Source organism: Rhinatrema bivittatum, chromosome 2 (assembly GCF_901001135.1).
Source record: "Rhinatrema bivittatum chromosome 2, aRhiBiv1.1, whole genome shotgun sequence".
In the NCBI taxonomy this organism is placed as follows: domain Eukaryota; kingdom Metazoa; phylum Chordata; class Amphibia; order Gymnophiona; family Rhinatrematidae; genus Rhinatrema; species Rhinatrema bivittatum.
In genome coordinates, this window is record NC_042616.1 from 574,909,375 (window position 1) to 574,931,772 (window position 22,398).

At 41.4% G+C, this 22,398-nt stretch overlaps 1 protein-coding gene across 1 annotated transcript in view; it reads left to right on the top strand.

Annotated features, from left to right (window-relative positions):
* The window catches only part of PIEZO2 (piezo type mechanosensitive ion channel component 2), a 1,301,103-nt gene that overhangs the window by 605,926 nt on the left and 672,779 nt on the right, over positions 1-22,398 (top strand). Inside the window, exon 8 of the mRNA XM_029587157.1 lies at positions 6,544-6,706. Within this exon, the coding sequence (XP_029443017.1) occupies positions 6,544-6,706 (163 nt within the window). The remainder of the gene's footprint in view (positions 1-6,543; positions 6,707-22,398) is intronic.

The following is a 22,398-nucleotide window of genomic DNA, read 5'->3' on the forward strand; positions in this document are numbered from 1 at the left end:
AATGCTCTTATATATAGTGTTTGTTACATCATTTGCATTCTACTAGTTGACTCCTTCAATTGTTTAATAATTTATGTTCAGAATAGTTTTGGTTAAATGATGAGATTCTTTCTTAGCATGACCATGTTAGCCTATTTATTATTTGTGTTTTGTTATATGCTTTTAAAGTGGTTATTCCCCATTTACAGCATTTGCTGTCAAGTGAGTAAGAAACATCATTAAATAAATATCACGACTCACCCTTATGCTAAAATCCATGCTTCATAATTGTTCATCCAGTTTCAGGTACCCATCTCTTCTCTCCTCCAACCACCCAGTTGTTTGGTGTCACTTCATTAATTTAAACAAATTGCTCTAGCACTTGGAAAATCACAACAGACCCAAATCTTAATTGGTATTACCTTGACAACCCCATTGGCCTATGGCTATGTACTATACGATGGCTGCTCTTATACTTCTTTGGCTGCAGACTCCTGTGGTAAGGATAGAAAGGTTTCTTACATTTTCTAAAGTCAAAGCCTTCAGCCAGGAGGTTATTTTATATACTTCAAAATACAATTACTTGATGAGGATATATTCAGTCTATTACCTTTTTATTATATGCACAATATAAGATATCCTCTTTAATAATTAGCATTCCTTCTTCACTAATAAAGGCATTAATTGTTAGAATTCAGTTTATCTACCATCTCAACCTCAGAGTAGTCAGTAGGAAGGCTATTCTAGTTGCTACCCTCCTGTAAAAGGATGGTGGTAATTAACCCCACTGTATAAAACAGAGGGCAATTTTCTAATTGAACGCTCAAGTGCAAAGTCTGCAGGTACTTTTTACTCACAAACTTTACACCAGGGTTCAAAGAGAAAGATTTATCATATTTAAATGAGGTTGTGTGGTGATTGAAGTGTGGGCAAATATTTTAGACTTCTTGCCCTTGCATCCTAACAGAAGCATAATCTGTGGTGATTTAAGGAAAGCAACACCTTGCAAGACCTGGAGACTGGGCACTCAAATGGCAAATAACATTTAATGTAAACAAGTGCAAAGTGAAATACCTTGGGAAGAGCAATTTAAACTATAGCTACACAATGCAAGTTTCCATATTAGGAGTCACCACACAGGAAAAGGATGCAGGCCTCATTGAGATAATATGTTGAAATCTTCTGCTCAGTGTGCAGTGGAAGACTAGATAGCAAATAGAATGTTAGGGATTATTAGGAAAGGAACAGAGAATAAAACAGAGAATATCATATTGCTCCTTTTTAAATAGAAAGGAGGCTCTAGAACAAGGGGTCATGAGATGAGGTTGAAAGGGGGTTGACTCAGGAGTAATCTAAGGAAATATTTTTTACAGAGAGGGTGGCGGATGTGTGGAACAGCCTCCCAGTGAAAGTTGTGGAGACAAAAATAGTATCTGAATTCAAGAAAGCATGGGATAAATACAGGGGATTTCTAAGGAAGTAATGGAAATTGTGGTACTGGATTGATTGGACAGATGGGCAGACTGAATGGGCCATGTGGTCTTTTTATGCTATTGTGTTTCTATGCTTTTATGGTATTTTGAGTATTATGTGCAGTTTTAGTCACCGTATCTCAAAAAAGAGATAGCAGAATTAGAAAAGGTACAGAGAAAGGCAACCAAAGTCAGGGATGGAATGATTCCCCTATGAGGAAAGACTAAAGAGGTTATGGCTCTTCCACTTGGAGGAGAGATGACTGAGGGGAAAAATGATAGAGGTCTATAAAATAATGAGTGGAATGGAACAGGTGAATGCAAATCTGTTGTTTACTCTTTCAAAATATACAAAGACTAGGGGGCAGGCAATGAGGTTACTATGTACTACATTTAAAACAAATAGGAGGAATTGTTTTTATCTCTTTACATAATAAATCTCTGGAATTCATTGCCAGAGGATGTGGTGAAAGCTGTAAGTGTAGCTGTGTTCTAACAAAATTCTGTGTCATATCCTTGTATGAGATACGTGCGGACAAGCGTCTTATTGAAGTCTAATATTTTAGACAGTTCAAAAAATGTTTGGAAAAGTTTCTGGAAGAAAAGTCCATAAACTAAAATATTATTAAGGGGGACTTGGGAAAATCCACTACTTATCCCAGGGATAAGCAGCATAGAATCTATCTACTCCTTGAGATCCTGCCAGGTACTTATGACCTGGATTGGTGACTGTTATAAACAGGATACTGGACTTGATGGTCTCTTGGTCAACCTAATATGGCAGTACCAAAAAGCGGAATATAAAAATTAAAATAAATAAAGTCTTATTTTCTTATGATCTCATGTAATTCACATATTGGAAAAGAGATAACCGGTTGTTACAAAGCATAAATATATTCTGTAATGCCAAGTCTGGTTTGGTTCAAAAAGCCAGGTGAAGCTGTTTTGTTCTGTTTTCCTGCAATATGCAGATCCATTGGAGGAGTAAGGGGACAGCGTTTATTAGAGGATACAATTATTTCTATTGACTGAAGCCAACTAATATCTTTCTGGTAGAAATCTTCTAAATAACAATTGTGGGTGAACTGAGCCCTTAAAGAAAAGTAAGCTATATGAATAAAAATGAAGATGAAAGATGTGAAGAAATAACTCATATATTACTAGATAAAATTAAAGGTATACGTTTTCCTTTGTTTTCTGAAAATGTGGGAATTTAATGCATAGAAAGACTTTTGTACGGTGGTAATATCAGCATGGCTAACTCACACAATTTGCTGCAGCTGTTGTTTGAGGGGAACTTGAAAGTTCCGGAAACAGGTTGTTGCTTTCATAAATCTGCCAACAGATTCTATTAGAGCAAACGTTTCAGTTTCTAATCACCTTATGTTGATGTATATGATATGAATAATATGTGAAAACAAACATCTAACTGATCAGATCTGCCAATGAGTCCATGATTGGAGGGGCGGGGGGAAGCTCAGCAGAACTACATTCTCTCTCCTAATCATCTATACTCCAAGCCCCTTGAAGGAAGTATAATCAATAGCACATAATAAGAGAAATTATCCTAAAATTATCAATTATTTGATGTACTCTTTGATCTAAAACACTGGATACATTTTTTCAGTTTGATTGTTGCCAGCATTGTGTTGAAAAATAGAATATCATTTCCTGAACCATTAACATTACAGTCATTGATATATATTTATTGCATTCTCATACTGAGTTTTAAAAAAAATAGTATATTACCATGTAAAGTATAGTTGCTAAGTTTTTGTTTAAGTAATAGACCTCCTGATATATTTAATTTCAGATTTCTGTTTTGTGGTTTTGAAGGCTCGTCTTTACAATATCATTTTTTTATGGTCCTTTGTAAGATATAAATATACTTCTATGCACTATCGTAGAAACACTTTATTTCTGAATACAGAGTGGAACACAATTTGAGGACTGACACTGCATAGTTCTTACAACAAAGCAGATCTAATCATTTGTTGCTAACAAAATATTTTTAGGATATATATTTGAGATTCATATACCAATAGCACAAAATGATAGTCTGGTGAGGGAAAGTAACTGTGAGAAGAACAGGAATTGTACCACTTGATAAATATTTTATCATTTGAATCACCATGATCTTTCTCCAGCTACTGCAAGTTTGGTACCTGTGGTGTGAGTTGCTTTGATAGACTGGTCATGGGTAAGAAAGAGGTGTCTGTCCACTATGACTCAACTTTTCCAGGTCCAACCCTTGGAAAGAGCTTAGAAAGAAAAGGTATTCTTGGATTCAAAACTGAACTGAGCTGAACTGAATGGTCAAGAGGCAGAGGAAAGTATTTTTTCATGGTCTTCTAAAACATTTAAAAGAAATGGAAGAGGAAGAACAAGAAAAATTGGTGCAGATACTGATGAAACAGTTGGCAGAATATCAGGCACCAATAGAGATGCTAGCAGAGGCCAGCAGCAATTTTATATTCAGGAACAGTCAGTTCAGGAGACAGGCCAACTGGGTTTGGATAACCTACCACATTCTGGGGCCAATGTAATAAAATCCACGGCAAAACAGGTGCTCGTTATGAGCACGGGTTTTGATCACCGCGTGCGGTTGAAACTGCTGCTTCTGCGAGATATAAAAATAATAAATTATGCAAATGATTTGCACACCATCGGCCCAGGGATTCACCATTTCTACTAAGTGTTCACTCCTTACACTATAGAGCGGTACTATATCATCTACCACTCTGTGGGAACCAACCACATTGGATCATTAACTCCACCTACGGAGTATCTCATATTGCTAGCCCCTTTCCTTGGAGAAGCAGCATATATCAGATTGCTAACTCCACCCTCCTGGCGAGGTGTGCGACATCAGATTGCTACTCCTTCCCTTGGGGAAGCTGGTCAATACAGATCGCTAACTCCTACCCTCAGGGAAGCAGATCCATAACACCAGGACAGCAGGATGTAGTCCTCACGAAACCCACCCACCACCCTGCGGAGTTGGGTCCGCTTACGTTTTGTTATTTTAATTTTGCTCGCACTGTTTTGCTACAAATGAGACTGAAGGGAGACCCCTGTGGACACAGGGATCATAGCATGCTCAGCATGCTCAGTGTGCCAGTCAAAGCTTTCTAGAAACTTTGACAGAAAAGTTTTCCGTGATAGGGCTCTGTCAAGTGACGTCTCCCACATGTGAGGACTACATCCTGCTGTCCTAGGAGAGCACCTGTTACAGGTAAGCAACTCTGCTTTACTGCTCCATTGTAGCAGAAGCAACTTGGGCGCGCTGACCGACTGCCATCACGCACTTCCCTGGCACAGCAGCAAATGGTTGATGTACCAGCCGCCCCCCTCTCCACCCCTTTCTCTGGGGCCGCCCTGCGGGTGTAAATCCCGGGCTTTACGCGTGTGGCCGGGCGCATTTGAAAATTCGCCCGGCACGCGTAAGGCCCGGCCACATGTGTAAACCCTGGGATTTACACCCGCAGGGATTTAAAAATGTACCCGAATGTGAATACATCTGGCAACTTATTTGCATAATTTTACGCCTAATTATCTTGTGCAGTTGATATCAGATTCATCTATTTTCTACTATTGGTTGGGAGGGAAGTCTGGGTGAACTTGGTGGAGTTCATGGGGATGAACTAGGAGGATCTCAATGACCTAGAGAAGGACTGGGTGAACTGGTGGAGATTTTGGCAAACTGGTGAGTTCAACTGCACACACATTTTAAAATATACTGACTTCCATGCATAAATAGAGTTTTGAGCGAATGTGATTTTTTTCATGCATAAAATATATATGTGTATTTTTTTTAAATAGGAGGAAAAGTATGCACTTTTAATGCATTACATTTATTTACATGTAAAGAAACATATGCATGTATGATGCACATATTTTATAATCTGTGTGTACGTGATACTCACAGGTTATAAAATAATCTAGTAGACCTCCGCACAACCATATATGCACATATATGGAGCTGCAAGGAGTTGTTTGAAAGTTACCCTCCCTGTGTAGTAATTGATAATTGATATTACTTGAGGTTTGCTAATGTTATAGTGCTCCTCTTACATTTAAAATGCACCAAATGCTAATGTCTTTATATGTTTTTGAGGATATGACATGGTAAATTCACTGCTGCTCACAATATGTTTCATTTGTAGGGATCTTCATTTTTAGTTTTTATTTTATTTTATTTTTCCTGGAAATTTGTCATTGTTTATTATAACAAGATTAAAAATATTTACCCAGAAAAATGGCAAGTCATTTTTTTCCTCTGGTTTCTCTCAATTTTGTTCTTGTTGTAATAAACACCAATACATTACGGGGAAAAATAAAATAAAAACTGAAAATATAGGTCTCTATCCATTTTCCAGATATAGTCTGTTAGCTTTTTGTCAAAATATATTTGGACTGTTGAAGATTTCAAAGAGCATAGGGGTTGATTTTAAAAGGATCTTGCACGTGTCCATGTCCACACGCACATTTTATAAAATATCATGGCTGTGCCATGCCAGATTTTAAAAACCGCGCGCGCATGTGCGTGGAGCGTGTGCAGAGGGAGTGAATTTTAGTAAACTACGTATGGTGACACAATCAGGCCTCCACCAGTTTCCTCCCAGTTCCCTAACCCTACCTTTCCTTCCTCCTCCCCTTTCCTCCCCGACCCCTAACCTAACCATAACTCTCTCCATTTTGTTTTTGTTTTTTTACTTACTGCTCCATCAGAGCAGAAGCAACTTCTGCGCGCAGGCTGGCTGCCAGCTCATGCTTCCCCAGGACAGCAGCTAATGGTGCTATTCTGGCCCACCTCCCCACCCCTTCTGACAGGCCCGGCACTTGTGTGCATATCAGGGTTTATGCACCGTTGTAAAATGCACGCAGTGTGCACAAGCTCCAGCCACGCTCATAAACTCCAAAATTTATGTGTGTGGGCCTTTGAAAATGTACCTGAAATTGTTTATAAAGGTTAATGAAGCAAACTTTGAGAATTATAAAAATAGATTTTTGAAACTTGTGTGATATGGATTATTATAAAATTTTGTAATGATTTCTTGTTTTTTTTCTTGTTATATAATTTTTTTAACAGGTTGTTCGGTGTCACTTCATTAATTCAAACAAATTGCTCTAGCACTTGGAAAATCATAACAAACCCAACTCTTAAGTGGTATCACCATGCCAACCCCATTGTCTTACTGGTGATGTACTACACACTGGCTACTCTTATCCGTCTTTGGCTGCAGGATCCTGTGGTAAGGGTAAAAATGTTTCTTACAAAATTTTTTAAGATCAAAACCTTTAGCCAGGAGGCTATGTTTGTAGATTTTGAAATACAATTACTTGATGAGGCTATATCCATTTTACCTTTTTATGATGTGCACAAAATAAAACATCCTCTTTAATTGTTAGCAAAGGCATAAATGGTTAGAATTTAGTTTAGGGATTTTTGTAAACAATAGAATTTCACCATATATTAAAGTATTTGTCTTAAAAAAAAAAAAAGTCCAAGACAACTAGAACTCTGAGAGGTCAATATTTAAAGGGTTTGTTTGGTTATCCATACAAACCCCTAGATTTAAATTTCCCTCCCAGCTGTACAGACACATTCTAACTGGGTAAATCCTTACTCAGTTAAAAGTTAACCTGATAAAAAGTCAGAGCAGAATGCATTCTGGAGGAATGGCTAAAATGTATCAAGTTAGTGCCTGTATTCAGTATTATCTATATAAATTTAGCTCAGTAAGTCTGGTCAGAGAAAATGCTATCTTAAAGACACCCAGGCAACTGTACCGGCGTATCTTTGGCTGGTACGTCCAGCAGAACACCTTCAGCTACCAATGTTGCTATAATTAGTATTGCTTATGCCACCAGTGTTGTTTTTTTTCCCTGCCCTAAACCTGACTCTGGAACACCTCCATTTAATGAGGTTAAAAGCCTGCACATTGTGTCAAAACACAATGGGCCGGATTTTAAAAGCCCTACGTGCGTAGATCCAGAGGATTTATGTACACCGGGCCTATTTTATAAAGGCCCGGCTACGCGCGTAAAGTCCCAGGACGTGTCTAAGTCCTGGGGCTTTACTAAAGGGGCGGGGTCAGAGGCTCCCGGCACAGCGGCCATTTGCCGCTGTGCTGGGAATGCCGGCGTGCGCATCTTACTTCAGCCCCAGGGCTGAAGTAAGTTTTCAAACAAAAAACTAAAAAGGAAAAAGGTAGAGGGGAAAGAGCAGGGAAGGTGTGGTGGTGGTGGGGGGGGGGGGGGGGGGGGGAAGTTCCCTCCGAGGCCGCTCTGATTTCGGAGCGGCCTGGGAGGGAACGGGGGAAGGCAACATGTGCGCAAGGTGCACAAATGTGCACCCCCTTGCTCGCGCCGACCCCTGATTTTATAAAATGTGCGCGCCTGCGTGTGTATATTATAAAATCGGGTAGCGCGCACACATGTATGCCCATCGCAGGGTTTATAATTTACCCCAATGCTTTTCCAAAGATACTGAGTAGGCAATTTTCAGAAAGGCATTTTACTTAGGTAAATAGACATTTACACAAGTAAATGGCTTTTGTTCATTGATATTAAAGATTTATTACCCTTTCTACATCTCCATTTAGTTTAGCCCAATATACTTCCACTATACATACATTTGTCTACCCTGCCAGCACCTCATTTAGGTACTACTTCTCCATTTAACCAAAGTTGGTATTTTTGAAATCCATTACTTTGATTTTTGTGTGACTTCTTTCTTCCTTGGCCATTATATCAGAACTTATTGTCTGATGATTACTAGCACATACAGGGTCATTTATCATTTTGCAATAATGCTGTAATGCGCTCGTTAAATAGCGCAACATGCGCTATGATGCAAATGTTGCATTTGCTATGCAAGTGGGAGGAGTTGGGCAGAGTTTATGGTAATGAACAGCTTCTAACATCAAACGCAATAGAGTAACGCACAGCAATGTGAGTTTTAATGCCAGAAATAATTACACCTTTTTTCTGTGCATTGTGCTCGCATTAGCTGTGCATTACTGGGGGTTGAATCGATGAAAGGTACAAGAAGAGTTGATTTTTACAATGCACTTTTTACCTAGCTTCAAACAAGCTAGGTAAAGACTGTATTGTATCTTTCATCAATTCAAACAGCAGAAAATCTTTAGTGATGTCAACTTTGCTGTTCGTACCTCCTACTGTGTATGTAAAACTTACCCCCCCCCAAAACCCCACAGTGAGTTAAAAATGCCCCCTCTTACAGTGGTATAAATAGTAGGGATGTGAATCGAGCTTCGGACGATTGAAAATATCGTACGATATTTTCAAAATCGTCAGAAATCGGGGGCTCCCCCAAAACGATAGGAAAACCCCACGAAATTGTTCGTGGGGGTTCTCTTATCGTTTTGGGGGAGGGTGGGAAAAACAGCACACAAAAATAACCCCTAAACCCACCCCGACCCTTTAAAACTAATCCCTTAGCTTCCCCCACCCTCCCGACCCCCCAAAAAACTTTTTACAGGTACCTGGTGGTCCAGTGGGGGTCCCGGGAGCGATCTCCCGCTCCCGGGCCATCGGCTGCCACTAATCAAAATGGCGCCGATGGCCCTTTGCCCTTACCATGTGACAGGGTATCCGTGCCATTGGCCGGCCCAGGTCACATGGAGGGAGCACTTGATGGCCAGCTCCATCTTTAAAAATGGCGCGGGCCATCCAGTGCTCCCTCCATGTGACAGGGGCCGGCCAGAAGCACATCGTCCTTCATTTCCACCTTTGGATGTCTTTGTCCAGATATCTATCCAGTTCTTCTGCCTGTGTTGGAGGACTGTAGATCACACTGGTGTAGATGGAAGTGCTAGCTGCCCTTTCCAAGATAACCCACAGTACCTCCTTCTTTCTCCACATCCCCTACATTTCAGTTGCTTTGATAGCATTTTTACGTAAAGAGCAAATCCCCCCCCCCCTTTTCTAAAAGAGGTCTTGGTCATTACAATTTGAGAGGCATCATATTGTGGTAAATGTTAAGGGATGCCTCTTAACTTCTACTGTTGAGTTATTGTGATGAGTCATTGTGGCACAGGTTTATCAGAGACCTGATGAGGTGTTATCAATAGGATGAGTAACAGGGATTTCCTCTCATCAAAACAGTGTTAGTGCAATGTCCTGTAGGAGTGCCTTGGCACTTTTCTCTTCAGGCAAAATAAAAAGTAATGCTTTAAAATGTGTTTATGCTTTTTATAGTACTATATATACAGTTGTGCTCATAAGTTTACATACCCCTGGCAGAATTTGTAAGATGTGTAGCATTTGAAGAAACATGAGTGATTAGACAAAACACATGTTATTTTTAATGTGTTTAAAACTAAAACTATTATGTATCACAGAATAGCACAATCATTAAACAAACCATAGCAATAAGGGAAATAATAAAATGGTCCTGTTCAAAAGTTTACATACCCTTACTTCTTAATGTCATGTGTTGCCCTTTTTGCATCAATGACAGCTTGCGGTCTTTTGTGATAGTTGTGTATAAGAACATAATAATTGCCATACTGGGTCAGACAAAGGGTCCATCAAGCTCAATATCCTAACAGTGGTCAATCCAAGTCACAAGTACCTGGCAAGTACCCAAACATTAAATCAATCTCAAGCGATTACTGCTTATTAATTAATAACAGTTTATGGATTTTTCCTCCAGGAACTTATCCAACCCTTTTTTAAACCCAATTACGTTAACTGCTGTAACCACATCTTCTGGCAATAAATTCCAGAGCTTAACTATGCACTGAGTGAAAACGAATTTTCTTCAGTTTGTTTTAAATGAGCTACTTGCCAGCTTCATGGAGTGCCCCCTAGTCCTTCTATTATCTGAGAGAGTAAATAACCAATTTACATTAACTTTTTCAATTCCTTTCATGATTTTGTAGAACTCTATCATATCCCCCCTCAGTTGTCTTGTTGTATTTAGGGTGAATGTGGACTCTTGGTCAGGGTAATGATGACTCCTCCTATGGGGAGGGGTCCCGTGGGGAACTACCTGGATTGTCTAGATGCTCTAGTAAGCGGACACAGAGGCAGAGAAGCTTTATTGTACTGTACTGAAGTTGGCACTGCCTGTAGGGCAAACAATGCTGGTATTCAGGACGTGCTTTAGCCTTGGATGTCATGGTCGGCAGTGTAGCGGTGCCGTCCTTCAGGGTAGCAAAGACTTGAAGGAGATCCCGCAAGCGGAACAGGCTGTGAGTCAATGCAGATGATCTGGAAAGCCGAAAGCAGGGTAGTACTCACAGCATAGAAGATAGGATCTTCTGATAAATGATCAATGAGAGACCTGAAGTCGAGATGAGGATAACCCAGAGCTAGATAGGCCTCGAGGCGCGAGTACCTACAAATACTGTGGGTTTGGCACAGATGAGCTGAAGGCTCCTTCTGTGGAGGAGAATACGACCTGGCCCCATGGTGCAGGTTACCCAGAGCTAGATGGGCCCTCGAGGAGCGAGTACCCACAAATACTGAGGGTTCCTGAAAAAGAAAGCAGAGAGGACCCCCGAGGAGCGGGTATCCAGTTAGAAGTAGCAAGAAGCGAGAGGCTCCAGAGGAGCGCGTACCCAGAGCTTCTGCCGTCAGAGAGGTAACCCCGGAGGGCAAGTAGAGTCTAAGCGGGCACTTAGAAGCGGTCAGAGAAGCAAAGCAAAGTCCTTTCTAACTCGTTTACTAGGATGGGAGCGGAGGCTTAAGTACCCGGAGGTACTGACGTTATGCAATGGGGCCGCCCCCGAGGTTCCCATCAAGACGTCTTTAAGAACTTGGTAGGCATGCGCGAGCGCACCCTAGGAGGCACCAGGAATCATGGCATCCGGAACGCCCCATGCTGGTTTGGGCAAGCTGAGGGTTTCTGCATTCGGCAGTGGAGACAGCCCTTCTCCCAAGGGAGGCAGAGAGAGGAAAAAAGGAGGTGAGGCAAAGCGGTTGCAGCCATCTATGACCAACGGCCATAATATGTCTCTTCTCCAAACTGAACAGCCCTTAGCCTTACCTCATAGAGCAGTCATTCCATGCCACTTAACATTTTGATTGCCTTTCTCTTCTGCACTTTCTCCAGTGCAACTATATCTTTTTGAGATATGACGACCAGAATTGCTCACAATGAGGCAGATTTTCAAAGAGTTACGCACGTAAATCCAGAAGGATTTACACGAGTAGGGGGGTTAAGCGTGCCGAGTCTATTTTAAAAAGGCCCGGTGGTGCGCATAAAGCCCCGGGAAGCATGTAAGCCCCGGGACTTGAAAAAAGAGGTGGGGCATGGGAGGGGGTGGGGCGGGGGCAGGGCTAGAGGCCTCTACATGGTCGCTGGGCCAGGGATCGCGCCGGCGGTTGGCTGGCACACGCAACTTACTTCAGCCCCAGGGCTGAAGTATGTTTTAAAACAAAAAAAAGAAAGCAACAAAGGTAGGGGGAAAGGGCGGGGGAGGTAGGGGAAGGGAAGGTGGGGTGAGGGGTAAGGAAGTTCCCTCCGAGGCCGCTCCAATTTTGGAGCGCCTGGGAGGGAACAGGGGAAAGCAGCGGGGCTCGGATAGGTCTCGGCGTGCACAAGGTGCACAATTATGCACTCCCTTGCATGCGTTGACTCCGGATTTTATAAGATGTGCGCACCTGCATGCGCATGTTATAAAATTGGGCGTACATGTGCACATGCTGGGTAGTGCACGCACATGTAGGCCACGCATGTATGTTTTAAAATCCAGCCCAATATTCAAGATGCGGTCTCACTATGGAGCGATACAGAAGCATTATGATATCCATCGTTATATTTGCCATTCCCTTTTTAATAATTCCTAACATTCTGTTGCTTTTTTGATCGCGAAACCACACTGAGCTGACAATTTCAATGTATTATGCACTATGACCCCTAGATCTCTTTCTTAGGTGGTAACTCCTAAGATAAAACCTAACATTGTGTAACTACAGCAAGGGTTATTTTTCCATATATGCATCACTTTGCACTTGTCCACGTTAAATTTCATCTGCTACTTAGAAGCCCAGTCTTCCAGTCTTGCAAGGTCCTCCTGGAATTTATTTCCATCCGCTTGAGATTTAACTACTCTGCATAATTTTGAGTCATTGGCAAATTTGATCACCTCACTCATCGTACCCCTTTCCAGATCATTTATAAATATATTAAAAAGCACTGGTCCAAGTACAGATCCCTGAGGCACTCCACTGTTTGCCTTTTTCCACTGAGAAAATTGACCATTTAATCCTACTCTCTGTTTCCTGTCTTTTAACCAGCTTGCAATCCACAAAAGGACATTGCCTCCTATCCCATGACTTTTTAGTTTTCTTCGAAGCCTCTCATGTGGAAATTTGTCAAACGCCTTTTGAAAATCCAAATACATCACTTCTACTGGTTCACCTTTGTCCACATGTTTATTCACTCCTTCAGAAAAATGGAGACTCAGATTTGTGAGGCAAGACTTCCCTTGGGTAAATCCATGCTGGCTGTATCACATTAAACCATATCTTTCTAAATGTTTTGTGATTTTATTTCTCATGTGCTAAAGCTGCCCATTTTATTTCTTATGTGGTAAAGCTGCCCATTCCTCTTGGCAAAAAGCCTCCAGATTCTGTAAATTATTTCGTTGTCTAGCATGAACTGCATGTTTGAATTCTCCCCAAAGTGGCTCAATGATATTGTGGTCAGGAGACTGTGATAGCCACTCCAGAACCTTCACTTTCTTTCTGCTGCAGCCACTGAAGGGTCAACTTGGCCTTATGTTTCAGATCGTCGTCATGTTGGAAAGTCGAGATGTGCCCCATGCATAGCTTCCTGTCTGATAAATGCAAATTGTCCTCCAATATTTTCTGATAACATGCTACATTTGCCCTGCCATCAATTTTTACTAAATTCCTGTGCCACTGTAGCTCACACACACACCCCCCTAATACAGCAGAGATCCACCTCCATGCTTCATGGTAGAGAGATGGTGTGCTTCTCATCATAGCATTTATGGTTGTGTCCATAAAGTTCAAATTTGGTCTCATCACTCAGTTTTGTTCCAGAAGTTTGGAGGATTCTCTAGGTGCTGTTTGGCATATTGTAAGTTGGTTTTTTTTATGACGGTGGTGTAGCAATGTCTTTTTTTCTGGCAACTCTACTACGCAACCTATTTTTGTTCACGTATCTCCTTATTGTGTGTAAATGTGGTGAAGAGAATAAAAAATAAAATAATGAATTTGAAGGGGCTGTGTAAGTGCCAGTGATGCCTGCATTGAGTAAAGTGCTTGGGAACCATAGCAACGGGTATCCAGGGAAGCTATTACCTTAACAACAGAGCACTGGTCACCTGCTCACCTGTAACAAAGTTTAAAGTAATGGGACAAATTATAGCCAAATTACAATTTTGTTTAAAGAATTGGTATAATGGAGAATGATTTAAATTAGTTAATAATTTTCCTTTTTAGCAGTCTCTTGAACCAAGGTTTTTTTTTTTAGAGATTTCTGTTAATTACTAATCTATCCCACGTAGGACAGATACTTTTCTTCTTTATGACATTAGCAATATTCCTTTAGTTTTCTCTGCATGACAGTTGGTCAGTGAAGGTGCTGCCCTGGGAAAGGTGACGGAGAGAGAGCGTGCGCTGCTAAGCTGTTATTTAGGCCTTTATACTGAGTAAAACACCTTAAAAACATTTAAGAAACACTAAGAGTGAATGAGAATGAATGAGAGTGATTGTTAATGTTTATTTGACTGCCAAAGGTAAGGAAATTACTTTAGTGAGATTAAAAATAAAATAGCTGAAGCGCAGATATTTTCTCAGCTTTTTAGTTGAATGAAAGAAAATTTTGAAACTGGTTGTGTGATATCATAATTATTCTGAAGTTAAAGCCCTATTAGAACCAGACAAATATTGCTGCCTATATATTTTGTTCTACGCCTGAAGATAAGGGTGACTGCTGCTGAATTCCAAAGGAAAATTAAAAGCACTTTTGGCAAAAGTGTAAAAGATTTTAATTTTGGGCTTCATGACTTCTTATTTTCAAAACCTCATTTCCATTTAAATATAGTTATCTGAGGATTGTTTGAGGAAAGAGTGTCTGAATGGGTGTGAGGATCGCGTGTGTTATTTAATTCATTTAAAGAGTGTCTGATATAAAAACACATTAGTTTATTCTTATCCACCTTCCCTAGACGTAGATAGGGAATTGAATTAACTTTTTATTTTGAAGCTAGTAAACAAAGTACACTAAGATAAGAACCTACACATAGCTAGTAACATTCAAGAAAGTGAAAATTGACAGTCTCATGGAGACAGGTTCCTTTATTGATTTGTTAAAGTCAGGATAGTAGGAAATTGTTCCAGAGACGACGTGGTCAAGCATAAGAGATGTCCATCCAGAAAGAACTGTAGTTTCCAAAACTTTTCATCTTCATCCAAAGACCAGTGTACACAATAGGGATGTGCAGACAAAAAGTTTGCGTTCATAAGTTGATAAGTTGAAGGTGAGGGTCGATTTCGTTCAATATGGACATATGGAGAATCCCATAAGTTGAGGGTCTGTCCATACGTTCACCGGTTCCCTAAATAAAAATTTAAACCCCTCACCCTCCTTAATCTCCCCCCAAGACTTACCAAAACTCCCTGGTGGTCCAACTGGAACTTTTGGCCAGCTGGCCAAAAGTTCCGGTTGGGTCCAACGGGGGTCCCGGAGCGGAGGCGCGGAGAAACACGTGACGTCCGCGTCACTCCGACGTGACGCCGACGTCACGTGCTCCTCGCAAAGGAAAACAGCAATGGCTTCCTGACTCCCCGCTGGACCACCAGGGAGTTTTGGTAAGTCTTGGGGGGGTCAGGAGGGTGGGGGTTTAAGTGTTTATTTAGGTTCAACGTATTCAACGTAGCTACGTTGAAAAAGTTGAAAATGCGATGCGTTGCGCATCATCACTTTTTTTAAGTTAAAAAATAAAATAAGTTGCGTTTTACATATGCGTTCAAAACGAATGCACACCCCTAGTACACAAGTCATCACGGGAGTTATAGATAAGTGCACCAACGATTACATGTGTAAAAGTATAAAAGACTTTAAAAACCGTGAAATCTGCAAACACTATTCAAATTATTAACCGAGAACTGATATTAGTAACATTAGTGGTATTAGTATTATTACAGTTATATATTTATCACATTTGCTTGAGGACACTGAAAGTTGATAACCTCTGTAAAAAAAAAAAAAACATTTACCGTATTTGCCGGCATGTAAGACGCAGCAGCGTATAAGACACACACCCCTTTTGTCTACATATTTTTAAGGAAAAAATAATTTTCTAACTTAGCTGTGCTGGGCAAAAGGGGCTTGCAAGTTAGAAAATTATTTTGTCCTTAAAAATGTGTAGACAATCAAAATTCCCTGTCTTGTGCATCATTCTCCGGTCCTGGGCAAAAGGGGCTTGCCGAAGCACGGTAACTCCCCCCCCCCCCCCCTCCCGGACGCTGTTAGTAATTTTGTCAGCAGCTGCCTACCCAATCTGGCTCTGGATCTCCCAATCTCCCACAGTTCTTCCTGCAGCACGCTGTTAGTAATTTTGATTATTCTAACAGCGTCCGGTGGCATTGGGGGGGGGGGGGGGGAAGTGACACGGTGGCGTCAGGGAGTGAGGGCGCGCCACCCGATTGGTGCAAAGGGGCTTGCACAGCAAAGGCCAATTGGGCGGCGCACCCTCGCTCCCCGATGCCATCGCGTCACTTCCCCTCCCCCCCCCCCCTGTTAGTATAATCAAAATTACTAACACCATGCTGCAGGAACAGCTGTGGGAGATCCAGAGCCAGATTGGGTAGGCAGCTGCTGACAAAATTACTAACAGCGTCCGGGTGGCGTCAGGGAGCGAGGGCGCGCCGCGTGATTGGCCGGTGCAAAGGGGGCTTGCCCAGCAACATCCAATCGGGTGACGCGCCCTCGCTCCCCGATGCCACCGCATCACTTCCCCCCCACCGGACGGTGTTAGTGTTGAATACTGGTGCATAGGACGCACTCCGTATTTTTCCCCTATTTTGAGGGGGGAAAAGTGCGTCCTATTCGCCGGCAAATACGGTAAATATTTAATAATGTGGTAAATATTTTATAAAATAGAATTTGAAATATTGTTATACTTATCTGAAAGTAACTTGTTTGGAATGTTTTAAAACCTGGTATCAAGGTTAAAATATATTTGTGTCATAATTCATGTTTATACTTGTTTCCCAGTAAACCATATTCTCAATTGTCAGTTTAATAAATTTAACTTTAATAATACAAAGTGTCAAAATAATTAATTTTTCTTTTGTTGGTGAAACTTCATTGAGGAAAATTGTAAACTGTTAGCTTATAACAACTTTAATTAATTAAGGAAACTCCAAAGCCTGAACCACACCACTACCTATGTGACCATGCATAAAAGCAGTTTACAATTTCTAAAGTGGTTTACATTGTGTATGCTGAAACACCCAAACCACTTTGTTTCAGTGAAGCATGTATTTCAGTAGAAGAGGCTTGTGGGTATTTTTTTTCATCCCAACAAATTTTCTTGGCAGTTGTGTCTGAAATCTTCCTTGGTCTACCTTGGTATTAACAGAATCCATAATTTTCCACTTCTTTTTTTTTTGCTCTTTGTCATTTCATAATATAATTACGAGCAAAAAAGCTTGAATAGAAAATAAGTCATTACAGATTAGAAAAGCTTCCAGAAAAATTAAATATTCAAAATGGAAAATATTGTAAACTGCAATCACAAATTCAAAACCCAAAATGTTGGGGTGAAGGGCCTAATGGAACATTCTCATAAAAAGGTAAAGTTTAAGAAAAAGCTGCAAAACTGAATTGCTAATTCCACATCCCAGCAATCCTAAGGCTCAAGAGTAGATGTGAGATTCACATTTAACTTATTATCCAATTGCAATTTTAACTGGTTGGGTTAAAAAAAGGAGTATCTGTTTCCATCTAATTTAATTAGACATTTCAAGGGATAAGACAGAAAGAATTCACCACCAAAACCGAGAACAGTTTCTCTCAACTGGAGAAAAGCTTTTTGCCGGTTTTGAGTCTGGCTTGAAACATCTGGAAATATCTTGTTAGTAAAAAAACAATCTTACAATCAAATTTTCTCTATTACAGATGAACAAGAAATAAACAAAGTTGCTTGTTCATGAATTGGTTCTGAATCTTCCTCCCTGGAGCTTCAAATCGTGACCCCTGGTTCTGCTGATTTTTTTCCTTCGGAAAAGGTTTGTCTTTGTCTTTTGATCATTAACACCTTTCAAGTATCTGAAAGTCTGTATCATATCACCTCTGCTCCTCCTTTCCTCCAGGGTGTACATATTTAGATTCTTCAATCTCTCCTTGTACGTCATCAGGTGGAGGATCTTCATCGGATGACGTATGAGGAGAGATTGAAGAATCTAAATATGTACACCCTGGAGGAAAGGAGGAGCAGAGGTGATATGATACAGACTTTCAGATACTTGAAAGGTGTTAATGATCAAAAGACAACGACAAACCTTTTCCGAAGGAAAAAAATCAGCAGAACCAGGGGTCACGATTTGAAGCTCCAGGGAGGAAGATTCAGAACCAATGTCAGGAAGTATTTCTTCACGGAGAGGGTGGTGGATGCCTGGAATGCCCTTCCGGAGGATGTGGTGAAGACCAGAACTGTGAAGGACTTCAAAGGGGCGTGGGATAAACACTGTGGATCCATAAAGTCAAGAGGCTGCCAATGAAGAGTGGGTGACTCGCCAGAATGATGGCTACTGCCTGGAGTCAATACCCTTATTAAATAAACATACACAGGCTTACGGTGACTCCAACATCGCTCTAAGCTTCAACAGCAAGAGGAAATGTGGAAAAAAGGATTCACACTCACAAAGAGGGGAGTAGCTGGCTTGTTACGGCGGTTACTACCCCAAATCAAATAAGCCTGATACTTCACTTTCAATGCATATACAGCAAAGTTCTCTGATTCAACGGCAGGGGAGAAGAAAAACTAACACTTCACACATCCAGCAGAGCTCTCTGCTTCAACGGCAGGGGAGAAGAAAAGAGGGTTCGCACTCACAAAGCGGGGAGTAGCTGGCTTGTTACGGCGGTTACTACCCCAAACCAAATGTGCCTGATACTTCACTTTCGATGCACATCCAGCATGGCTCTCTGCTTCAACGGCATGGGAGAAGACTTATACGTCACGCATATCCAGCATAGCTCCCTGCTTCAACGGCAGGGGAGAAGAAAAACAACCAATAAGGGCTAATAACATAGTCTGGGTAAAACAAATAAGCATGGGTGCAGCTTGCTTATTGCGGCGGCTACTACCCCTAACGAATCAAGCTAGATATTTCACTTGGATGCAGCTCCATCACTGCTCTCTACATTAAAGGTGGGGGTGGAAGGGAAATAGAACCAAGAGCTAAGAGAAACAGATAATTATGAGAGAAAATATGTGTGAAGCTTGCTGGGCAGACTAGATGGGCCATTTGGTCTTCTTCTGCCGTCATTTCTATGTTTCTATGTTTCTATGTTTCTATGAATCATATCCTCAGATTGTTCTAAAAAATTAGTCAAGTTTAGTGGGCCTTAAGAAGTTTGAGCCATATCAGTATTTCTATTTACTACATGTTCTTTCCCCACCTTAACAGGAACATAATACATTTTATTAAAGACAGGTAAATGATCTTCAGATATACCTAAAATCTCCATTAAATATTTTTTAACAAGCTCTGTAGGTCCAATCAGAGGGGATCATGGAAAGTTAAGCAGATGGAGATGTAAAGGTCTTCATCTGTACTCAAACAGCTCAAGACATCTATTAATACCATTAACTAAGTCTGATCTAACTTCTTGATTATTTAGATCATCAGCTTCAAGGTACTTCAACGTTTTGTCATGTTCTACTGATATTATTTGAGAAACTGTAACCTGATCCTTCAAAGAATCCAATAAAGATGAAAAAAATCTATTTCTTTAGTCACTGCACTTTCCAAAAGCACTAAACCTGCTATACATCTTCAAGCCCAATATTTTCTGGCCTCTGCAAAATGGAATATGAAGGGGCTTTCATGGACTGATTAGGTGATAGAATTCCAGGGACAAATTTCCTCTTAGTCTGTTCGAGAAAAGACCCATTGGAAGACTGAGAAGCCCTGTCAAATCATGGAACAGGAGGAGGAATGCCGAACTTAGGGCTTAAAAATGTCTCCATTTCTAGCCAATCCTGTATTGTCCCATTAACACTGCCAGCAATGAGAAGCTCACCTGAGTGGGAAGATACCTGGTGTCCTGTGTTGAGATAAGGAAGGGAAGGTGCAAACCCAACCACTCCTTTTACCCATATCAGAGAAAAAAGGAAAATATATCAAAGGACAGAAGGAACAGACAGTTAAACAGCCTCCACAAAATCAAACCTAGGGGCATGCCCCTTTGGCACTTGGCTTTGCACACATCAGCGGTGGTGCACCATGTGGCACATCTCTTTAAATTCTAGAAAGGTGCCTACTGACGACATCCAACTATGACCAGGAGGCATGCAACAGCAATGTTCTGGGTGAAAAAGCAAAGAGACCGGCAGGTAGGAGGAAGTCCTTCACCCTAATTTTCCACTTTTTGATCAGAGGTTGAAGACTACTGATTGTCATTTTCAAATCTTTGAATATCTTTTTGTATCCTTTTCCTGATTTATAAAGTTTGAACTACTTTTGCTCGCAGATCCTTTGACTGTTCTTTTGCTTTTCCCATGCTTCAGTAACCACTAAAGTCAGTGTAACCCTGGATGAAATGCACAAGGGTTTATCAAAAGCTAAGAAACTCATTGACTATTTATACACAGATACTAATTACAATCAAACAAGGCAGAGGTGTGGATACCTACCCTTCATTGCTATCTCAGTTGTGTGAGTTAACTTGAATGTATTTTATCAGCCCAAACATTCAAGAATATGTAAACTTTTGAACAGAACCATTTTATTATTTCCCGTATTTCTATGGTTTGTTTAATGATTGTGCTATTTTGTGATACATAATAGTTTTAATTTGAAACACACTAAAATTAACAGATGTGTATTTTGTCTGATCACTCATGTTTTCTTAAAATGCTACACATCATACAAATTCTGCCAGGGGTGTGTAAACTTATGAGCACAACTGTATTAATAAATTCTGGTGAAAATAGTGATTTCGGTAAAAATAGAGTACTGGACTTTGGTGCTAGAACTAATCCCTCATTTATCATATTGTTCATGTGTGACAATCGATTTCAACTTACAGCATTTTGACAAGCCACGGTTTTCAGAAACTAATGATGTCTTAAGTCTGAGGACAACCTGTATTAAAAATTCATTTATGTGTTCCAGGAGCTCTAGAGAGCAGTCCCGATTCTGGGGAGATTGGTGTGCCCTTGGACTATGGCGCGACTGCAGAGAGCTCCGTAGAAGCGCAGAGGCAGGCAAGACGTGTCCAAGCATGGGTGGTCAGGCTGACCACTGGAGCCCTAACCTCTGCTGAACCTGCATGCACTGGAAGAGATCCAGCAATGCAATGCTGGTCTCTGGGGTAGCCCTCCAGCCACTCGATAGCCTTTTCGGACCTGCCGCATGGAGCGGCAGATGCGACAGGACAAACAGAGGTCGAGGACAGACGATGGTACTGGAACTTGGAACAAGACTGGAACTCGAGACTTGGACGAGGCTTGAAGACTTGAACAAGATGAGGGTACTTGGAACTTGGAACTCAGACGAGACGAGGACGCTTGGGACTTGGATGCAAGATGCTCAGAAGTGGATGGAACTACAGGATGCTCAGACATGGACTCAGGGAAGTCAGATGAGGACAAAGGCTCGGGAAACTCAGATGAGGATGAGGACTCAGGATACTCAGAGACTTAGGCACTGCCCCTCAGGGCGCCCTACACAGCCGAAATGGGCTGGTCATGACCACCCTGTCCCACTGCACGCCCTACACAACCTGAAGAGGCTGGTCACGGACCACGCAGAGAGCAGGACATGTGCAGGACTGAAGCTCAGGATGAAGGAGGAATCCAGGCAGTGCTCGAAGATGGATCCAACCAGAAGAGGACTCCAGCCATTGGAAACGGACACTGTATTGATATGGATTCACTCCTAGTGAAGGTCAGCTGGAGCTGAGGTCCAGGGCAAGGCAAAGCTGATCCCAGAGCTAGGAACTAGTGGTATGTCAGGAACAGAACTGGACGGAGGACATCAGGATCAGGACTCAGAACTTGGAACATGGAACTTGGAACATCAGGATCAGGACTCAGAACTTGCATCTTAACATCAGGGACCTCTGGAGATGAGGACATCAGGGACGTCTGGAACACAAAGCATGGAACATCAGGCACTTCTGGACCAGGGACATCAGGATTAGGAACAACCAGAGACTAGACATCAGAAGACGAAGACATCAGAAGACAGGAACAGCAGAACATCTAGAGACAAGGAGGTCTGGACATATGGAAACATAGAAATGACGGCAGAAAAAGACCATTCGGCCCATCCAGTCTGTCCAGCAAGCTCCCACACTTATTTTCCCATACTTATCTGTTTCATTATTTTCCCATACTTTTCTGTTTCATCTACCACCAAGTCCAGGGCCCTTGTTGGTAACTGTTTGATTCAAATCTCCTGCCATCCCCTGTCATTGATGCAGAGAGTAATGTTGGAGTTGCATCAAAGGCGAGCATAAGGCTTAATGGTTAAGGGTATTAACTGCCGCATCAAGCAAGCTACCACGATGCTTAGTTACCCAGACTGCACGTTGTCTGAATGTAAAACCTGTTGTCCGCATTTCACCCTACCGTTGAAGCAAAGAACAGTGCTGTATATGTATTCAAAGTGATGTATCAGGCTTAATTGGCTTAGGGTAGTAACCACTGTAATAAGGAAGCTACTCCCACTCTTATTTGTTTACCCAGATTGTGAAGTTCAG